The 20,867-nt window shown below is 39.5% G+C and overlaps 1 protein-coding gene across 4 annotated transcripts; it reads right to left on the reverse strand.

Moving 5' to 3' along the window:
- Positions 1–92: 92 nt before the first annotated feature.
- RFESD (Rieske Fe-S domain containing) lies at positions 93–12,833 on the reverse strand. Of its 4 annotated transcripts, none has more exons than XM_081053089.1 (5): positions 12,701–12,833; positions 9,985–10,166; positions 3,902–4,077; positions 3,770–3,804; positions 93–1,894 (listed from the first exon to the last, which is right to left on the reverse strand). In XM_081053089.1, the coding sequence occupies exons 2-5, from the start codon at positions 10,071–10,073 to the stop codon at positions 1,631–1,633; spliced, it is 564 nt and encodes a 187-aa protein (XP_080909215.1). In that variant the 5' UTR covers positions 10,074–10,166; positions 12,701–12,833; the 3' UTR covers positions 93–1,630. The 4 variants fall into 4 exon arrangements, with proteins under 4 accessions (XP_080909215.1, XP_080909214.1, XP_080909216.1 ...); XM_081053088.1 differs by having other exon boundaries at positions 3,902–4,011; positions 12,701–12,816; XM_081053090.1 differs by lacking the exon at positions 12,701–12,833 and adding an exon at positions 11,785–12,600.
- Between the last annotated feature and the right edge of the window lie 8,034 nt (positions 12,834–20,867).

Here is a 20,867-nt window from a genome sequence, read left to right on the forward strand (position 1 = left end):
ATCAGTTCCTTTATAACTTGTCGGTAAAGTGTGAAGGACTTGCAATTCATAGAAATCACAAATAGATGCAGAAGGTACTTTGTTTTCTTCCATGCATTTTAAATTCTGTCCACGTGTCGGAACCTGACTAGTCACTGGAGGATTAGCACCTGATATAATAGGCTGGGATGTACCCATCACAGATATGGTACACTTCCTGTATCTGGTGAGTAGCTGCTCACCATAAACAGCAGCCATAAACAGTGTTATGTATGCAACACCCAAGCCTGACTTTTTAGTAGCAGTCTGAGAAATGAGTAGCAAGTGCTATATTACCTCATGCTACCCATATTCCATTAGAAAAGGAAATTAATGATATGTAGCAAAGGGCTCTGTAAGCCAAGCCTTAATGTTACAACCTTATTCATGTGTTATTTTTACACTAATCAAAGGAAAGAGGCCAGATGGGCCCCTTAGAATGTTAAGGATGAGGCTTGGAGCCTTAGTTCGGTCTTGTGCTATGGAGATTACTGTGCTTTGAGACTCGGTTCCAGGCTTCACAAACAGGTTTTCTCACTCTGAATTCATATTCTGCTCATCCTAGGGCATTCTGGTCCCACTTACGCTTATGTTCTATGTGCTGCCGAGTTTTAGATGACCTGCAGTCAGGGTGTCACAGAACAGTGTGGGCACTAGACAACCAGAGCAGTGCTGGCCACAGATAACTGGTGTGGTAAATGCAGGCTGAACTAACTTCACATCAACTCAGCAGAAAGGACTCACTCCGAGGAACACCACCTCGTATCTCTTCTCTCTGTAACACTAACATGAAATACTTAATTGTACATACATACACAGTTCTCCAAAACTAAGAAAACCTGTACTTGAAAATTTCACGAGGCATTCAAAGTACTTTGGCTCTCTGAATAGGAGACCACATCTCCTCCCATGGCTGGGCAGCAGCTGTGTGTGTCTTCCTACTTTGAGACTGTCTGTCTTGACTGGAGAGAAACTGATGTCCAGCACATTAACAAGTTTCTTCTTTTTAAATTCAGCATGTAAATTGATCCCATTTTTGGAGTAATTTTTGAAGTGTAAAAAGTCTGCTACACATTTGGAAAAATTGAACAGTTTTAAGCATTTCAGCGTGTTTAATTTTTATCAAAAAAAGTAATAATAATCAAATAGGGGAGATGAGGAATGCATGGAGGCATCAATGAAACAAGAATGGAACAATACTGGTAAGTGGTGAAGCTGGGTGATGAGAGTTTATTATACTATTCTGTTTACTTTGTATATGTTAAAACTTCCATGATAAAATCTGCTACATTAAATTGTGATTTTCCCTACACATTTTTCTTAGATCTTATATTTTTTACCTTTTTTTTTCACTTTAGTCACTTCAAATAATTTTCATCCTTCTTAAAATGCACACAAAATGAAACTTCAGGTTCCAATCAATCCAGAGGAATGGGTGAAATGTATTCTATAGATACTGATGATAATCCTTACATCATACTCAGTACATGTGCTTTTGAACCTCTCAAATTTACATGATTTTAAAAGATAAATAATAAATTAATCATATTTTGTACTGAAGCAAGGTTATTTTCAAAACATACACAACACTATTCATTGCCATGTAATTTTATCAGGAGGAACTCTTAATTACTTTGAAGTCTCCAGTGGCATAAAAGTCAGAATCACATTTAAAAGATGCATTAGAAAGAGTCACATAAATATTCCCATTGTCCACTGTGACTGTATGAATCCTTTGCTTTACTCCTTTGGAACACCACTTGGGTTTTGCTGATGGATCTTTAGGGTTTATAGACTGATATAGTCCTTCTCCTGTTGCCAAAGTAATTTTGTATTTATGCCAGGGGCAAACTATACACGGTCGTCCATCAAAATCCTGGGGAAGGAAATAATAGATTTAATAGTCTGAAATTTCCAGTGTTCACAATAAACCTCAGATTCAGAATAGAATCTGTTGCCGAAGAACTAGGTTAAAGAACAGGCCAGCTTCTCTTTTTCCTCCCATTTACAAATTTTTCAGCATAAGGCAGAACCTAATCTTAGCAGTCATCAAGTCCCTTCTGCAGTTGATTATAAACCCAGGGTATTAGAGCTCTATCAGAAGATAACCAGCTCAGGTAACTGTGCCATATTACTGCAGCTGTGCTGTTATCTATTAAATGTCAATGTCACTTCCTTGACAGAAATGAGGCAAAGGCTTCAGGTGCTTCTGAAAGAATTTTTACTAGCTGCTGGAAGAATGGTCAGCTTCAGATGTAAATTCAGCAGAGGTTACTAAAGGCATGAGTGCATATGTTAATTGAAGAGTGATTTATGATCTAAAGTAGTCAATTCTCAACTTTTTAACTGTCTTAAAGCAGCTTCTCAAAGTTTAAAGAGCATGGAAATCACCAGCATCTTGTTTAAATTCAGCAGGCCTAGGGCAAGCACAGATTCTGCATTTCCAAGAACTACCAGGTGACACCAGTACTTCTGGTCTATGGACCACACTTTGAGTAGCAAGCTCTGACAGCTCTCACTATGTTCTGAAAGGAAGGGAAATTCTTCCACGTTGTCCTCACCAGGGGCTTACATTTTTTCTCTGCACCAGAATGACAGGAATACTGGTATGGTATCCCCACAGAACTGTCAGCAAACATTCACATTTTCATAATTCATAAACTAATATTCCTAGTGTAACACACATATGTCCTTTAACATGAGGGCAGGTGTGGAGCTGGACAAATATGAAGTACAGAGAGAGTATAGCACTGGCTTAAGCTTGTACTTTATACCAGTCAGAGAAGAGAAGAGGAGAGAGATATATATAGAGAGAGAGAGCGAGAGAGAGAGGGAGTGGGAGAGAGAGAGAGAGAGAGAGAGAGAGAGAGAGAGAGAGAGAGAGAGAAAGAAAGAGAGAGAGAGAGAGGAGTATCATGAAGTAGAAAACAAGGAATAAGAACCCTAGTTTGGGAATGCAAGGAAGTAAGACAGCTCTCCCATTCCTTCCTCAGTTAAGCCTTTAAAGTGTGGTTTCTCTTTCTGTCTATGTATATCAAAAGATACACACATATACATACACAAACACACACACACACACACACACACACACACACACATATATATCTGTATTACATTATAAAAGTAATATATACTCATTGGAGAAACTTCAAACTGTGCAGAAGCATATAAAGTAAAAACCGAATGGTATTTTTTATTTAAAAAATTGGATTGCATTAGACCTGTTATTCTACCACTTGCTTTTTTAGCTCAAAAATATATTGTTGTCATCCCTCCATACCAACACATATAGATCTTCTGCTTTAATTTAATGGTTGCACAGTATTCTACAGTGTGGCTATTCATAATTTGTTTAAATTGTTTCCTGTTAGAACATGTAGGTTGCCATCAATTTTTTATTACAACAAATAATGTTACAATGAACCTCTCTCTTTCTCTCTCTCTCTCTCTCTCTCTCTCTCTCTCTCACACACACACACACACACACACACACACACTTTTGTGCAATTATATTTGTAGGATAGATACTTCAGAGTATAATTGCCAGGTTAGAAGACATGCATATTTCTCACATTCATCTGTGAAATGGTTTTCTTTACATTGTAGGGCTATGGATTCCTAGAATATTAGCAATTATAGTTAAAGCATTAAAATATAGTCCAAACTCAAATGTAAATTATTTTTGAATACAGAATGAAATGAGAATATAAATAGCAAATACCTGAGTTTGTTGATAATAGATTTTACATACCTCTATTTCTCCCAAATGTAAAGGCCCTCCTGAGTCTGAAAAGGAATTACATCTAGTCAGTAAAAAAGCATGAAAATTTGATAGTGGTTAGTAAACAAATACAAGATTTACAAAGGAAAAATAAAATCTTACGGTAACAGCGAATATCCATAGCGTGATATTCTCCTTTGTGGTAGAAAATGACCACTTCTCTATCATGAACAACAGCTGTCATTCTTTCAGACTTTTTAATGTCATCTTCTCTGCCAACACAGACAGAAGAATATTCCTTCATTTCAGGATCTTGTTCAGAGCTATCAAGATCCATGCTAGTTGAACCAAAAAGAGAAAAAGAAAATTGCAAGTGGTCTTCACTAGTTTGGCTACAAACAACTCACTTAACTTCAGAGAGAATCATATTGTAAGATAAGTCTGATTTCTCTGAGACTAATGGAGGCATTTTTGTAGCTATATAAAATAAAACATTTCTAAATACTGGGTTTTGTGTTAGGGGCTCTTAAAGATTGCCAAAATTAGGGAAGTGCCTCAATTTGAAGCTGGCTGCTCTCTACACTTCATGTCTACCTAGCTCCACACCTGCCCTCATGTTAAAGGATATATGTGTGTTACATTAGGAATATTAGTTTATGAATTGTGAAAATGTGAATGTTTGCTGACAGTTCTGTGGGGATACCATACCAGTATTCCTGCACTTCTGGTGCAGAGAAAAGATGTAAGCCCCTGGTGACGACAACGTGGAAGAATTTCCCTTCCTTTCAGAACATAGTGAGAGCTGTCAGAGCTTGCTACTCAAAGTGTGGTCCATAGACCAGAAGTACTGGTGTCACCTGGTAGTTCTTGGAAATGCAGAATCTGTGCTTGCCCTAGGCCTGCTGAATTTAAACAAGATGCTGGTGATTTCCATGCTCTTTAAACTTTGAGAAGCTGCTTTAAGACAGTTAAAAAGTTGAGAATTGACTACTTTAGATCATAAATCACTCTTCAATTAACATATGCACTCATGCCTTTAGTAACCTCTGCTGAATTTACATCTGAAGCTGACCATTCTTCCAGCAGCTAGTGAAAATTCTTTCAGAAGCATCTGAAGCCTTTGCCTCATTTCTGTCAAGGAAGTGACATTGACATTTAATAGATAACAGCACAGCTGCAGTAATATGGCACAGTTACCTGAGCTGGTTATCTTCTGATAGAGCTCTAATACCCTGGGTTTATAATCAACTGCAGAAGGGACTTGATGACTGCTAAGATTAGGTTCTGCCTTATGCTGAATAATTTGTAAATGGGAGGAAAAAGAGAAGCTGGCCTGTTCTTTAACCCAGTTCTTCGGCAACAGATTCTATTCTGAATCTAAGGTTTATTGTAAACACTGGAAATTTCAGACTATTAAATCTATTATTTCCTAATAATTATATTACCAGATATGCCTGCATGGTTTCTGCCCTCTGCTGGAGAATGAGAGTCTTTAATCTTCTGGACACTATCCAGCTCTGCACCTGGCAAAAGGCAAGCTCACTCCACGATGGGGGTGGACAGGACAGAGGCTGCCTACAAAATTCAGGCATCGGATTCTGTATATACCTGGACCATTATCTTGGAGCAGGCCTACTGCAAACCCTTTATTGTATGGCAGAAATTAAAGGTGCATGGTAACATGTAATCAACCTAGTTTTACCTTTGGGACACTGATGGACAAGTTTCTTTGTAATCTATTTCGGGGAATATATGTTTGAAAAAGGGAGCAGGGAAAATTCTCAAGGAGTGGCTATTGACAATAATCTTTAGCATAGCAGCATTACAAAATAAAAGAAAATTTTCAACTATGGATTTTTGGATTCTCCTGCAAAGTTTACCTTCCTTGTTAGAGATGATCATTCCTTTGGTGAATATTTTCTGAACACCCAGTATGTGATTGGCATTTCAAGGAAGTAAAACAGGTAAAGTCTCTGCTCTCCTAAAAATTATGTTCTAGTTGGTGGGACCAATAATAAATAAACAATTACACCAGTAATATAATTACACACTATCATAAGAACCATGAAGAAAATGAACTGTATGAGAGAAACAGGGAGGCCATTTTGCAAAGAATGGGCTAGGAAGGTGACTCTGAGAGTACAGTTGAACTGAATTCCTGAAAATTATAAATGAACTAGACATGCTAAGAGCGGGAGAAAGAGAATTCCAGGCTATAGAACAGCAAATGCAAAAGTCTGAAGGGAAAGAAAAAGCTCAGTCAGTCTGAGGGACAGAGATGAGACTAGAGCATAACGAGACAGTGAGACAGACGGGCAGGTCATGCACCCAGGGTGTGGGTTTTATCTAAGAGCAGCGGGAAGGCACTGATGTTCTGTTTTTAAAGGGAAGTCCTGGCTGTATAGAGAACAGATTGTAGCAAAACAAGAGTGGAAGCACAGAAATCAGAAAGCTGTTGCACTGATCCTTGGGAGAGAAGATGGTGTTGCCTTGGGCCATGGTTTTGCCTCTGGGGGGAGAAAAATAACAATAATAGTAATAATAATATAATAGCAGAAGCTACAATTATATTGTGCAAACTACATATCAGGCATTGTTTTATGACTTTACATTTATTTAACTCATTTAATTCCTGACATATTACTACAAAGAAAGTTATTTTAAATTTATAGTTAGGAAACCGAGTGAGGCACAGAGAAGTCAAGCTGATGTACTGGAATGAAGGAACTACAGTAAAAGACATAAATAGGATAGTCCCCAGGTTTTAGGTTTGTACAGCTAGATGGATTGTGACTATGATGGTAACTGAGAAATAAATGGTATTTTGCAGGAATGGAAAATCAAGAATTACCTACATTTTGCACATATTGAATTTGAGGTACCTGATATCCAAGTGTAGATGTCAAGTCTACTGTCAGATATGAGACTAGAGTTGAGAACCACTAGAGAGAGAAATTTAGGAGTTTTTCAAGTTACAGAATCACTTGGAGAGAGTGTGTAAATAGGGGAGAAGGTCTAATACAATTCCTGAAGCACTTCAACATTTAGAGGTTAAGTGGAAGAGAGCTAATAATACCAGTAGTGTCCAATTTATTGCTAAGCAAATGAAATTCATTTTCTGTTCACTTCTCTATCCTATATTCTCCTCAAATGGCAAATACTTGCAAGTGGTAACAAGCAAAAAAGGCAGGCAATGAGGTAGTAAAAGCCATTCCAGTGCTGGCCACCATTGTTTAATACATACTTTGAACTCAAAGTTTGAGTTCAAAGTATGTATTAAACAGTAAATGATACATGAAGAAAACACGGGTTTCCTAGGAAACACTGTCTTGAAATTTGGTTGTTACATAAAGCACTTATACCCTTATACCCTTTTCTCCTTGTAATTTCACATATTCCCTAAACATCTACTGTCCTAGAAATCAAACAGTGGTTAACGTCCAAGTAAGAGCTTACATCCAAAATTAACTATTACCATCCAGTATTGGTAGTATAGTGGTGAGCATAGCTGCCTACCAAAATTAACTATTACCCCTCTATTTTCCTTGTATTTCTAAAGTTTGTGTACTCTTAAATATCGTTTTGGCCAAATAAATAAATTAATATATAAGAAAAATAAAGACTAAGAAATCTCTCAATATTGTTCAGAGGGACCGGCTCAAGGGTCAATTCTACACAGGTCTGATCCAGTCATTGAATAAAAATGATTCAAATACATCACTGTAAAACATTTAGGAACCAGTCTTTGAAATTCAAGGTGAAGCACACAATCAGCCTTAAAAGTGCACAGGTATTTTCAACTCCAAATTACTCTTCAGTCATAATGTCGGGGACAAGCCTTCCAAAACAAAATGTGACAATTGTAAAGGTTGTGGTAAGGCTGGTTTTCATTCCACATTTTCATTTTCAGTTCCATTTTAACGATTTCTTCATTTTATGGATATTTCATCAGAGTGGGAAACTACAGAAAGTTCAGGTCACTTGAGAAGTATCCAACTCTGCCTTATAGAAGACAAAGAATCACACATAGGAAAGGAAAGGAAGTGAATCACTGTGATGGCCCATGTTAGTTAGAGACCCAGATACTGTTAAACAATAAGTTTGCCATGGAGGGGCGGCTGGTTAGCTCAGTTGGTTAGCTCAGGCTGGTTAGAGCGCGGTGCTCTTAACAAGGTTGCCGGTTTGATCCCCACATGGGCCACTGTGAGCTATGCCCTCCACACTAGATTGAAACAACTATTTGACTTGGAGCTGATGGGTCCTGTGTCTACAATTTAAGATATTTAACAAAATTGTAAATCACATGTCAACTTCAAATATTCTAATTACAAGATGAACCTTCCTAATCTACATCCTCTTCAAATACAGAAATATTGTGACATTTCATAAGAACTTACACAGAATGATGATATATCTTTCCTTGATCAACAAGAACCTGTCATTTTAATTTCACTCAAGTCTTAGGCTAATATTTTACCTAAAACACATATATCCGAGTTCTTTAAAAGAGGCACTTGGGCCTTGATGTACCTAGTTTTGAATGGTTACAAACTATAGACCCAATCCCCTCCAAGAAGGAATATCCCATCCAAGAAGGAATACATGGCAGTGCCAAGAGGCTTCAGGCCTTCTGGTGGTTTCTCTAAATATTTATTTAATCCTGTATGACTGATTGGAAGTTTGAAAATGTTAGGAGGAAAAGAACATTGGCTTATTTAGACTTTTTTTTTTAACTTAAGGTATAATTGACATACAACATTATATTACTTCAAGGTATACAACAAAATGATTTGATATTTGTATATACTGTGAAACGATCACCACAATGTCTAGTTAACATCCATCACCACACATAGTTACAGAATTTTTTTTTCTTGTGATGAGAACTTTTTAAGATTTACTCTCTTAGCAACTTTCAAATAAGAGTTTATAAAGAGAAATTGTTATTAAGAAGTAATAACAAGTAATTGTTATTAAGAAGTAAAATCTCTGTGAATGTGTTAGGAGTGACCTTTAGAAAGAAGACATTTGAATTCCAAGTGAAAAAGAAAGCATTACACAAATCAAGTTTAGGAGATTACAGAAATGTCAAATTTGTACTCTGAAGTCTGCATTGTTAACCTTTGCTCTAACTACCTAGTTATTTTTAAACAAGATGGTGAACATAATACATATGCTATTTTTAAAAATTATTTCATAACAATGAAAGCAAAAATATAGTGTTTTTAAGAAAAGGCAAAGAGAACCATGGCCATGATTTTCTGGATGAGCACATCCCTAAACAGTTTGAAAGCTAGGCAACGTACACAAATTGCTCAGGTGGTAGGATTTACCTCCACAGTGTTAGACGTGCAGTCTTTATCACATTTTGTGACTGGACAGAGGAACGATAATGATAAGAAAAATCCAGACAGACAGATGAACTGAAAGAGGGGGAAACAGCCTGAAGAAAAGGAAAGGGAATAAATATGGAATCTGCAACACATATAACCAACAAAGGATTAAGATTCAGAATATATGAAGCACTCTTATAAATCATAAAGAGAATGCTAAGAAACCATGGAAAAATGGGCAAAAGACAGGAACAAACGTTTCACAGATGATGAAATCTCAATGGCCACTAATCACATGTAAAGATGCTCAACCTCATTAGTAGGAAAATGTAAAAGAAATGCAAAGCAAAGTCACAAATGGGATACTATTTTCTGTCCAACAGACTTGCAAACAACTATACCAAGCATTGGCAAGGATATGGAGCAACTAATAGTGCCACCATAGTTTTGCATCACCCAATAAAGTTGAACATATTCATGACCCAATAATTCTACTGTCAGCATATTACAGAGAAACATGCACAGATACACCAGGAGACATGCACAAGAATGGTTATAATAGCAAATTAGACAGGAAACAACTCAAAATCAATAGTAGAATGGATAATTTTTATATTCATTCAATGAAATGCTGTGAAGCAGTGAAAAATATCTGGCTACCATTGACTTGGATTAATTTTAAAAATGTAACTTTAAATGAAAAAAAATTAAGACTTCAGAGTATGCTTCCATTTTTATCAAGTGAAAAAATAGGCAAAACCAAACAATATATTATTCATAGATACATGTATATAGAGTAAATTTATAAAGAAAACCAAAGGGATAGTAACACAAAATTTATTAAATGCCTCAAAGTATTACATTTAGTCTTACATTTAAAATTACGTTTTCAATATTTAAGTTGTATCCTACCTTGTCATTATGTAGCAAATGATCCAAAATCCAAGAAGAAGAGGATCAAATGGCACTATCTTCAGAGAATATGCCTGTGCATAGATCATGAATGGACTACTTCAGAATTCTGTACTGCTTATTTCAAAACTTGGCACTACCGGAGGAAATGTGTAGTTCTCTTTTCTTTTTCCAGGCAAAAACTAGAAAAGAAATACTAGTATCAAGCAACAAAATACATGACATGTGGAATAGCCTCAAAAGTTAAAGTTCTCCCTGACTCCCAAATAAATGAGAACCAAACAAATTCCTCCCTCACGTTTCAGTCTCTTAGAACATACAGTCTTTGCAGGGTTTGCCTTCAACCAAGGAAAACTAGTAAACTTTGCAGGGGCTGATAAGGAATGGGCAGAGAAAGCTGGGGCTAAATGATAAAGGTTTCAGAGAACTATGATTACAGTCTTTCATTTTGCTTAGGAAAGTATTATCTCATCCTTCAAATACTTGTTCCCTCTATACATCACAAATGATTCTATTTATTTATATATGGTAACTATTTATAACTAGCACCCATATTATTCTTAGTTAAATATTGTCAATATCATAGTCCATTCAGACAACAATAAGGGTCAATGTGTTCACCTTAATTACTGTTATTTTGATGCGCTAGTCATACGCTCCCAGATACTTCCTCTATTTTCAATTCACTTTACGATAGTAGAATCTTAACTGAATAAGAGGAAAGTGAAAAATTAAACAGCTTAACCAGTTTGTGGGCTAGATGAAGAAAACTTCTTCTGAAAAATTTAGAACTTGTTCACAGCTCTTTTCAAGAAATATATTTTGGCCTGTGCCTAAAATTGGGTTTCTAAAGGTATTAACACCACATAAAATTACAAATTAGCTAAATGGATCCTCAGTCTATTAGATACCTTTCCAGCACAGGAAATCCATTCAGGTTGAATTTTTAAAAGAACATAATTAAGTTTCCCTAAGACACTGGAGACAAAAGAGACATGAAATCAAAGGAACTTACTTGCTATTCCTCTTGAGCACTGACTAAGGTGCTTTTACTAAGTCTGGTGACTTGGCCTACTTATTATCAGAATGCATAGCTCAAGGGTATTACCGTTGCTTTTGGGTTCAGAGAAGAGAAATGCCTTACTGTGTTTCCCCGAAAATAAGACCTAGCCAGACCATTAGCTCTAATGCGTCTTTTGGAGCAAAAATTAATGTAAGACCCGGTATTATATCGTATTGCATTGTATTATTTATATATTATATTATATATATATTATATTAATTATATTATATTATATTATATTACATTATACCGGGTCTTATATTAAAATAAGACCAGGTCTTATATTAATTTTTTGCTCAAAAGACACATTAGAGCTAAAGGACCGTCTACGTCTTTTCGGGGAAACACAGTGGTTTTGTAGCTTCTCTTTGGATGGCAGAATGATAGTAGATAAAACTCGCTATCCTTCAGGGAGTGCCAACTGCTTGGACTCTCTGCATATATGAGTTCATTACTCTTCACAAAACCCCAAGGGGTATTACACCTATTTTCCACATGAAGAAACTAGGGATAAAGGACCCTTTTTAACAAAAGCTTGCACAGACTCACGAAGTAGCAGTCAGGATTCCAACCCAGATCTAGGAGTCTAAATTTGTGAACACTGGTATATGAAACGTAACATTTTGTCTAAGTAGCATCCATGGATTTATAAAAACACATGGCCTGCAAGTCAACTATCTTGAAGGTACCACACCTTTTAGCAAAGATGTGTGTATGTGTCTGTGTGTGTATCTCACCGTATCTATCACCAAAGATGATGGTCCTGAATTTTTTTAAACTTAGGAACGCTAATGTTCAGGTGTCAAGAAATTTAAAACGGGCTATTTCCCCAGACACGGAATGAAGTCCCGTAGCCCTGCGGGAATCTACCACCATTGTCTGCGCTGTTCGAGGTCTGTGATCCCCAGGTGCGCTCCCCGGGGTCGGAGCCCGTCTCTGGGCTTTGGGCCACGTGTCTTTATTTCGCCGCGGGAGGAAAGGCTGCTGCTTCAGGCTGTGCAGAATTAAGCCTTTTTTTAGGTCAGGTGTTTGGAGAAGGGCTTCTCGGTGGGAAACGCACACTCATGTTAGCCGTCCTCGCTAAGGCCCTTCCAGCTCGACAGTTTGGGGGCACGACTTCCAACTGGGTTTAACACTTTGGTCAAGACGGTCTGCAGTTGTTGGATGGGGAGGGGGGGGGGCTCAATACCCAAGATGGAATGAGCGGGGCTGTTCAGACGTGGATCGTCACGCCTGCACACTGCGGAAGACGAATACTGTAAAGACCCCGAAGCGGCTTTTATGCATCAGAGCCCGCACGCGCCGGGAGAGCTGGTTACAAGAGGCCCGCTGGCCACACAGAGGCGGCAGGTCGGGGCTGCGGCCCAGACTCTACGATGAAGGCGCGCGGGGGGCCTCCCCGTGACTGGCCGGAAGCCCACCCTGGGCATTAACGGCTCAGACGCGGGACCCAGGCCCGGGAGGGCCGCGCTGCTCACACGGGCCGCGGGCAAAGGCCACAGGACGGCCACCCTCACCGGCTGCAGGCCGCCGCCGCAGCTGCCGCCATGGCCGGAAGTCTGAGCCCAGGCCCGCCGCCCGGCCGGAAGCAGCGGCCTCGCGAGCCCCGCCCCGCGCCCGGCCGCCCAACCCCGCGGCGAGAACAGAGCTTACCTTTCTCGAGTCCGTCGCTCCGCCTCGGCGAGTGCGGCCCGCGGCGAACCCCGCGTGGTGCTACTGCGCGAGCCACCGCTGCGGCCGCCCCGCCGAAGCTCCGGGGGGCGGGGCGAAGCGCCCACGTGACCCCAGAGCGTCCGCCCCGGGGACCGCACCTGGCAGCCGCCTCCGACCCCACGCGCTCGGCTGGGAGCGAGTCTTAGGGGTGATAATTGTAGGTGGCATCTATCTGTAAATGTTTGTTGGGCTCACATTTATCCATATTTTAAATCCACCAAGCGGTCTCACTTCTAAGAATTTACCGTATACAAATTGCAAGAGTTGCTCACAATGCATGTACCCTACGTATAAAGATGTTTATTGCAAGAAACAATGAGAATAGCTAAAGTGATCAACAGGGGGAGGGTTACATGAAGTACAGCGTAGACACGTGAATTACTTGTAACTATAGAATATGTGTAGTGTGTGCTCTCTTTAGTGTAAAAAATTACTTCTCAAGATACAAATATAAAGGTATGTGAATAATCTTTTTCTTAAAAAAAGACGGTAGTTGCTTGGGCTAGTGAAGGATTTTCACTTTCATATGTTGAATTTTGCAAACTTTTTTTTTCTTCTCTTTATACGTCCCTCAATTTGAAAAAAAAAAAAGAAAGAAAGCCTCATACTTGTGTTCAAAACGGGAAGCTATTAATAGATGAGTCTGGTAGACTTCTTTTTTTTCTTTTTTTAAATTCCCTTGACTGTCTTCTGATGCAGTGGTTCTTAACTCTGGCTATGCCTTAGGGTCACCTGAGGGTATTAAAAAGTCCTGATGTCCAGACCGATGAAGTGAAAATCTTGGGTGGGGGTGGGGTGGAGAGATTTTTTTGTAACTTTCCAAGTAATTCCAGTGTGATCTCAGGGTTGAAAAATACAATGTATATTTAATATCCTGACGTACTGATCTCATATCCTTGAGTGGCCTGTTGGGCCTGGGGCAGCTGAAACCCAGGAACCTTGTCCATTTACCCTAGGATGCCATTTTTTCTATGAGCCAAAACATGTAAAAGATTGAGAAGCCCAGAATAGGGTATTTGCCTCCAATGCCAGTTTCTTCTGATTTCTGTTTTGTTTAGAATAGTTTTAGGGTGATAATCATATTTTAAGGGATAATTTCCCTCTTGATCCAAATACAAATTAATCATCTAGTTTTGAAGAATCGCTTTGCCAAAGTAATAATAATATGTATTTGGGTTTGTACTAAGAACATTATCTGTTCACAATCCCAAATTATTTTATTGGCACATGGAGGATGTTAGCAGTTCTTAGTTTGTGTCATTAAAGGACTAAATAAGGTTTGCCATTTCAATGAAAAGTTCTTATTTTTTGCTTTGGCATAAACTAGGCATTAAAATAAGACATATCTTAGATCCACAGACCTTAAATCTGATTTTGAATAAACTGAAGACCTCAGTAGATAGGCACACATATATACACAAGAAGAAAGAAAAATGGTAACGTTCTTTTTATCTCCATCTAAAGTATTGACGTGGTTAGTCATGTAAAAGTATAAAATGTTTGGAAAGCTGTGGTGGGAGGCAGAATAAACTACCTTTCTCCACTTCTGAGACACACAAAAGCACCAGGCCCAGGCATGGACCTGAGTTAAAAGCAGGAACCCATAAAGTACATTTGAAAGTCATTATGGTTCAGGAAAAATATTCATGATTCCTACCCTCATTTCACTTTTTTTTTTTTTTTTGCAATACCACAGTTCCAGCCATGTGGGCACAGCTCCCACAAAGTTGTACCTGATAGACCTTTGGGGGTACTTGCTTCCTCCTTTCATTCTTTCATTTCCTACTAGTGACACCTAGTGGTAGCTCTGGCGTGAGTTTTGTTACCTACCACTGAAAACACTAGCTTTTCCTCTCTGATCTTGCCCTTCAGTATATATAGTTTCAAATGTCCCTTCTCACCTTGGTGATCCCTGCTCCTCTGCTCTGAGCATCAGGATGTTTCTAGGCAGGCTTTTCTGGGACCAAGTCCTTCCTTTCCGAGAGGTTCAAAAACTGCCTTCAATCCTAAACCAAAGTCTTGTCTTGTGAGCTAGTGAAAACATCCGTGTGTTACAAGTTTCACTATGGGGAGGTTTGAAGAATATCCACAAAATAGGATTTCCTATTTCTTCAAACCAGAAAGGGTGAAACCATTGCCCTTCTTAGGCCATTGGGGTTCAGATCATGAGAAACTGAGGGTGGTTTTAAATACTACCTATTTGCTTATGACTCCTTCCTTATGACCTTCCTTATGACTTTTCCTTCCTGCCTGAGTTTGGAACCAAACAGGAAGCGATCACAGTATAAATTTTATTTAATAATAAAAATCTAGATTGGAGTGGCTTAAATGTGCAGCCAAATGAGCTTGCTAACAGTCTCCTGAATTAAATGTATCTATCCCCACTGCTACCTTTAGAGCTGTCGTCTTGAGAGGATGGCCCAGATTGTACCCTCTCTGCAGGCACACAGATGAAAGGAGAAGGAAGAGGCTGAGCACAGCATCCAAAAAAAAAAAAGGCGGAGGACGGAAGTAAAGATTGGAGATTTTAATAGTCAATTTTAAGATTTCTTGCTCACTCTTGATTTTTATCTTCCAGGTAGAACTCCAGGTCTTGAGCGTTAAGCAAATGATACACACTGGCCATAAGTAGAGATTGATTGGGGAGTGTGGTCAGTAAACACCAAGTAATCTGTACTGAGGCCCAAGCAAAAACCCTGGTATTAATACCAAACCAGGCTTAGCAAATATGCACAGAGGTGTGTGGGGCCCGCAAAGACAGCCTAGAGGTGCTTAGGTGATGTGGCCCTCATGGGGCAGCTGCTCCTTGACCTGGACCAACGTTCAGAACATATTCGTTCTACTACATTGGGTCTCAGCAGAGGTAGGGAGGCCACAAAGACCTTGGGAAGCAGGCGTAGCTAAGGCAAGGACTGAATTACAGGAACAATGTCTTTTGGTACATTGGCCTTTCAGACAGTATTGTATTGGGTAGAATAATATTTGCTGAAATTAGAGGTAGTGAAGTTCATTAAACTGAAGCTTCAAGTCCCCTCACATGTATGGGCCCTTTCCAAGGTCCTGAAGGACATTAGTAATGTATTTACATGGTCATCTTTTATATCCTTGTAATGTAATTTGAAAACACACAAAATTACAGAAAAGTAGTACAGATAACTCTATCCCTGAACAACCATTTGAGTTTGTTGCCAGTCTGATGTGCTTCCTGCCCCTAACGCTTTAGTGTGTATTTCCTGTGAATAAGGACATTTGTCTACAGAACACAATACAACCACCAAAATCAGGAAGCTAACACTGACACATTTCTATCACCTCGTCCTCAAATCCACCTCAGAATCAAGTTGCATTTAGTTGTCATGTCTCTTGAGCTTCCTTGTCTGGAACAATTCCTAAGTCTTTCCTTAATATTCAACACATTGATTTGTTTTTTATGATTCTAGGCCATTTATGTTGTCTAATGTTCATCCACTGAGGTTCATCTGACATTTCCACATGATTACTTTCAGGTTGTGCATCTTTGGTAGGAACATCACAGAGATTGGGTTCTGAGCCCCCGCAGGGCTGCCCCTCTGGTCCCTTCTCACTTGTCTCCAGCGGGTCTCACTACACCACCATGTAGCCGTCTTTCCCACTCAGGCTCTGTCATCCTGCTCTGAGCCACTGTGATGCCCCCTCCCCCGCCAGCATGGGTATCTACCCTGCACTGTCCCACCCACTGGCTTGAAGACTGAATTGTTCAGGAAGGAAAGAGAAGAGGGGAAGGCATAATAATGGTCATATGTTTTTGTAAAATGTGCAAAAGTAAGAATATTTAACTTCAATGGATTAAGGCTGTTGTCTCTTTTTCTTCCTTCACACAGGCATTTGGGGGATTTGGCTATGGGGCAGTTGAGTTGGAAATACACTTAGTTTAGGCTTATTGGGATATATTGATGTGGTTTGCCACTAATTATGGGTAGTTCAGTTTTTCCTGGCTGTCATAGTGTGGAAATGGCGTCCCAGAATTCTCCCAATGCCCGCTGTGGTAATCTCCATGCCCACATGCAGGTGAGGGCCAGGGTTCTATCAAAATGTGAGCATGTGCCACGGTGCTGGCACAGGAAGTGTGGGAGTCCTGGAGGAGACACAAGTTTGAACAGATGGAGCCAGAAACCACTGTATGGAAAATTCTATCGGCAGACTTTGGGTAAAATTGTAAGCACATGACTCTGTTTTTGTTGACACACGGTACACATGAGATAAACTCAGTAATACCACACATAAACTATAACTCTACCCTATGTCTTTCTTGATGGGAATCATATGGAAGAGAATTTATCAAAATTCCTTGTCTATAAGCATACAGACCTGTATTAGTACTACAAACAGTTTTTTTATACTTCTTGTCAATTAAAAAATGATTATACTATAGGAAGATTGAATTATCTTTCTATTCTCTTTATATAAAATATTATCATCAAATTGTTTTCAGATGAAACGATGACTAAAGAGTAGGTAGACAAAAACTAGGTGAAAAGTGTTGCAAAGTAACGAATGAATGGCAATTAATGAATGTTTATTATTATGTACATTTTTAAATATTTATTTTTTGTAGTTATTTGCCAACTTTAAATATTCACTTTCATACCTAATTTTAAATTTATTATTTTATATTCTTTTTTTTTTTTTAAGACAGCCTTTCCCCCTCTCCCTCCCCTGCCCCCATCACACTGGGACTTGGATTTATCCTCGGCCGCATTTAAACTGCAAAGTGGCTGAGCTCTGTGTGTACTACAGGACACAGATGAGTATGAGCTGGAAGCTGTTTGTGACAAGTCTGGGAAGACAGCAGTGTCTGGGCTGCTCCAAACTCCATTTTGCTTTCTGGTTCAAGGAGGGAAGCACAGAGGGACTAGCCTTGGATTCGTGTAGTATGGAACATCCTTCAAGCCACTCCACACCATCTCAGGGAGTCAAGATGGCGCTGGAGAAATCGTACCTAGGGGCAGACTGCTTAGCCAAAGTCAATGGAAACACATGCTTAAGAGAGCTCCACAGAGTGAGGTAGAGGCCCTGCTCACTTCGTGGGAGGGCTTGGAGTGGAAAAGGTGATGAAGAGATGTTTTTAGTCTAAGAAGAAAATGACACCTAGAGACTGGGTCTTCCACCTTTGCAAACTTCTAAACTTGCAAGAAGGCAAGAATAATTCAATTGCTTCTGTCTCAGATAAATGCATAGCGAATCTTCTCCCCATCTCCAGATTTTTTTAACATGATGCCCAAATTAGCTTTTTATGAAAAGATTTCTCCCAGTTGAGTTTACCTTCATAGGCTGTAGATTTCGACTACCTTCATTGACAGTTGGCAGCTCCCTTGGGGATGCTGAGACCAAGATCTTGCCTTCTTTTCAGATCTTAAGTCTATACTAGAATCTTTGGCGACACCAAATACAATTTTGTCTGGCCATTGCTCTAGGGACAGGGAGTAGTTTGTTTCCTAACTTCGGTAGATAATTGATGGGCCAGTGCTGCGATAATGTTCTGCTTCCTGTTAACACTTTGAACTCTTTCAAAGAATGAGGCTTGTCATAAAAAGGGAATTGAACAAACAGGACCTCAGAGGACCTAAAGGAGTGATCTCTTTCAGGGAGAGACCGTCTGCGGCTGCCGCTGCTAAAGGATCCACTGCTCCCCAAATTTCAGGACCCCTCCAGCAGAGACGCCACTGAGTCAGCAATCAAGGGCTTTCATTTATGTCATACAAGGGTAAGAAATTTTGATTTTTGAACTTCAATTCTTTGGATTTTGTTGTCTTTGGGCTTTCAGTTGCAAGAAGATTTCATCTCTGAAAACTCAGTTTCTCCCCAGACATTGGTTTGGAATACAGGTATGGAAAAGGTTTGTTTTGGGATTTTGGTTGTTGGTTTTGTGTTTAACTGGGCCTCTGGAACCCCAGCAGGGGAGACAGTCTACTTGAAACCCTTTGACCTGAAAGCCATGGGGTAAGGGACATGTGTCCCCTTTTCACACGTCATTGAGCCTGGTTTTCCTGACATGGGTGTGCCGCATTGAGGGCGGGCTTCATATGGTGTCAAGGTCTCTGCATCTGTCGTGAGCAGCATTTGAAGTCTTGAGCACAATGGCCGACTTCAGCCCCTCTTGTTGTGGGATTGATTAGGTTCATGCAGCTTGCTCGCAGGGATGATTCTGCAGTGTTTTGCACCCTCACGCCATCTTGGGTATCACCTGTGCATATTTCTGACTTTGCTGTTGACGCTTCTGCATTTGGTTTCCTCCGGTCCTGGGGAGCAAGAATACCTCTGCCCCATGCTTTTCACGACATTGCTTTTCTTCAGGTCTGGAATGTTCTGGGCTTTACATGGTGGAAAATGCCTTCAGAGCTTCAGTCCCCTCTGCTGTGCTCTCTTCTTTCTGGGAAGGCTCAGTTCCTTCTTACAGTTTAATTTGCTCCTTCCGTTGAGCTCTTTCTTTCTCTGTCATGTGCACTGTGTGCCAAAACTGAGTGCTTTCCTTGCTTCCTTTTACTTTCTTCTTGTTCTCTAGCCCAGACTGTTTTTTTCTGGGTCTGTACAAATAATGCACTGTGAAAAAAAAGACTTACCTTTAGTTGGATGATACCAACAGGAGATAATCTTCCATCAGCCCAACACCTAAGCCAGACCCGTACTTGCTCTGGTGTCGTCCAGCCTGTTTTTACTTTAGCATGTAAACACACTTTAGTATATCATGTTGGTTGTGTCTTTTCTAGGGCACTAACTCATCACAGTTCTCTTGCCTGTTCCCACAAGGTGGTATTAGTATCTATAACTACAATAACTATATCACTTTCAAACTCACCTAAAAACACTTGATTATTTTACCCTGGTTTTCCTAGTCTTCCCCTCCTTTAAATCTGTGCAGATTTCTGTAACTACTTATATCTAGTTTTCAAGGAGATATTTCTAATGGGCTAGACCCGAAGGTGGGGTCACAAAGTCCACAGGTGACTGCTAGAGGCGTGTGTGTGTGTGTGTGTGTGTGTGTGTGTGTGTGTGTGTGTTTTGGAGATGGGGACAATTCCCAAAGAAAGGAATATTGTAAAGAGGTCAGACGCTCCTAAAAGGTATTTACTTGGAGAGTCATTTTGCGTATTAACATATTGAATGCTCTGAGCGGTACTACTGTAAAGAAACCTGGTTGGGAGGAGAGGAATAAATTAGAAGATGCCATGAGGAAATATTCAGAATGTGGGATATTTTACAAGACCACTGCAAGGTTGTCTCTTCAAAAATACAATTTATTTTTTAAACAGGTCAGAGAGGCTGCTTTAGAATTAAAGAGACTAAAAAGACATAACAATCAAATGCAGTGTGTGGACTGTAATTTGAGTTTGGTTCGGAGGAAAAAAAATCTGTTCAAGTTATATTAAGGACAAAAGGGAAAATTTGAATATGGGCTAAATATTAGGTGATATTAGGGAATTCATGTGAATATTCTTAAATGTGGTAATGCTTTTGTGGTAACACTTTTTATGCAAGCATGTGTTAGGGGAGGTATGCTCACGTTTTCAGAGGGGAAGTATAATGATACGATGTCTGCAGCTAATTTTCAAGTTATTAAAAACAGCAACAACAAAACCACCATCAGCACGCGCACACACACACACACACACACACACACATAATTTAACAATGTTAACATTTAAAAATATTAACAGCTGTTGATTCTCAGTAGTGAGTATGTGGGTGTTCATTTGTATTATTCTTCAACTTTTCTGTATATTTTATAATAAAAAGTAAAAACAGAGAGAAACCTATTTAACCTATTGTTTCAAACTTTCGACTATGAATCTCATTTTTCATTTATAATGTATTAACATGGAAGCATCTGCTGCTTCACAAAGTATACTCTAGGAAATGTGGGCCTAGGGCAGGCTCTTAGCAGCTACATTTTACAATAATGATAAATGCTCAGTGAAGAATAAAATCTTTTTTTAAAATCAAAATATGCTTTGAAAACGCCATCTAGCTAGCTGTAGAAATGTTTGCTGTATCATTTACAGTGGAGCAGTGCTACTGCTCTTACCTGCATGATTTCCTTGGCTGGAGGCGTGAAAGTGGTGGCCTGCAT

Source organism: Rhinolophus hipposideros, assembly GCF_964194185.1.
Source record: "Rhinolophus hipposideros genome assembly, chromosome: 7".
Lineage (NCBI taxonomy): Eukaryota > Metazoa > Chordata > Mammalia > Chiroptera > Rhinolophidae > Rhinolophus > Rhinolophus hipposideros.

Bases quoted from the DNA above. Each gene is read 5' to 3' on its own strand.
- RFESD (XM_081053089.1), bottom strand. From the start codon at position 10,073: ATGATCTATGCACAGGCATATTCTCTGAAGATAGTGCCATTTGATCCT. The intron at 4,078-9,984 runs GTAGGATACAAC...TGGTTCAACTAG, and splicing joins ATTTGCTACATAATGACAAG to CATGGATCTTGATAGCTCTG. The intron at 3,805-3,901 runs GTAAGATTTTAT...ATTCCTTTTCAG, and splicing joins TATGGATATTCGCTGTTACC to ACTCAGGAGGGCCTTTACAT.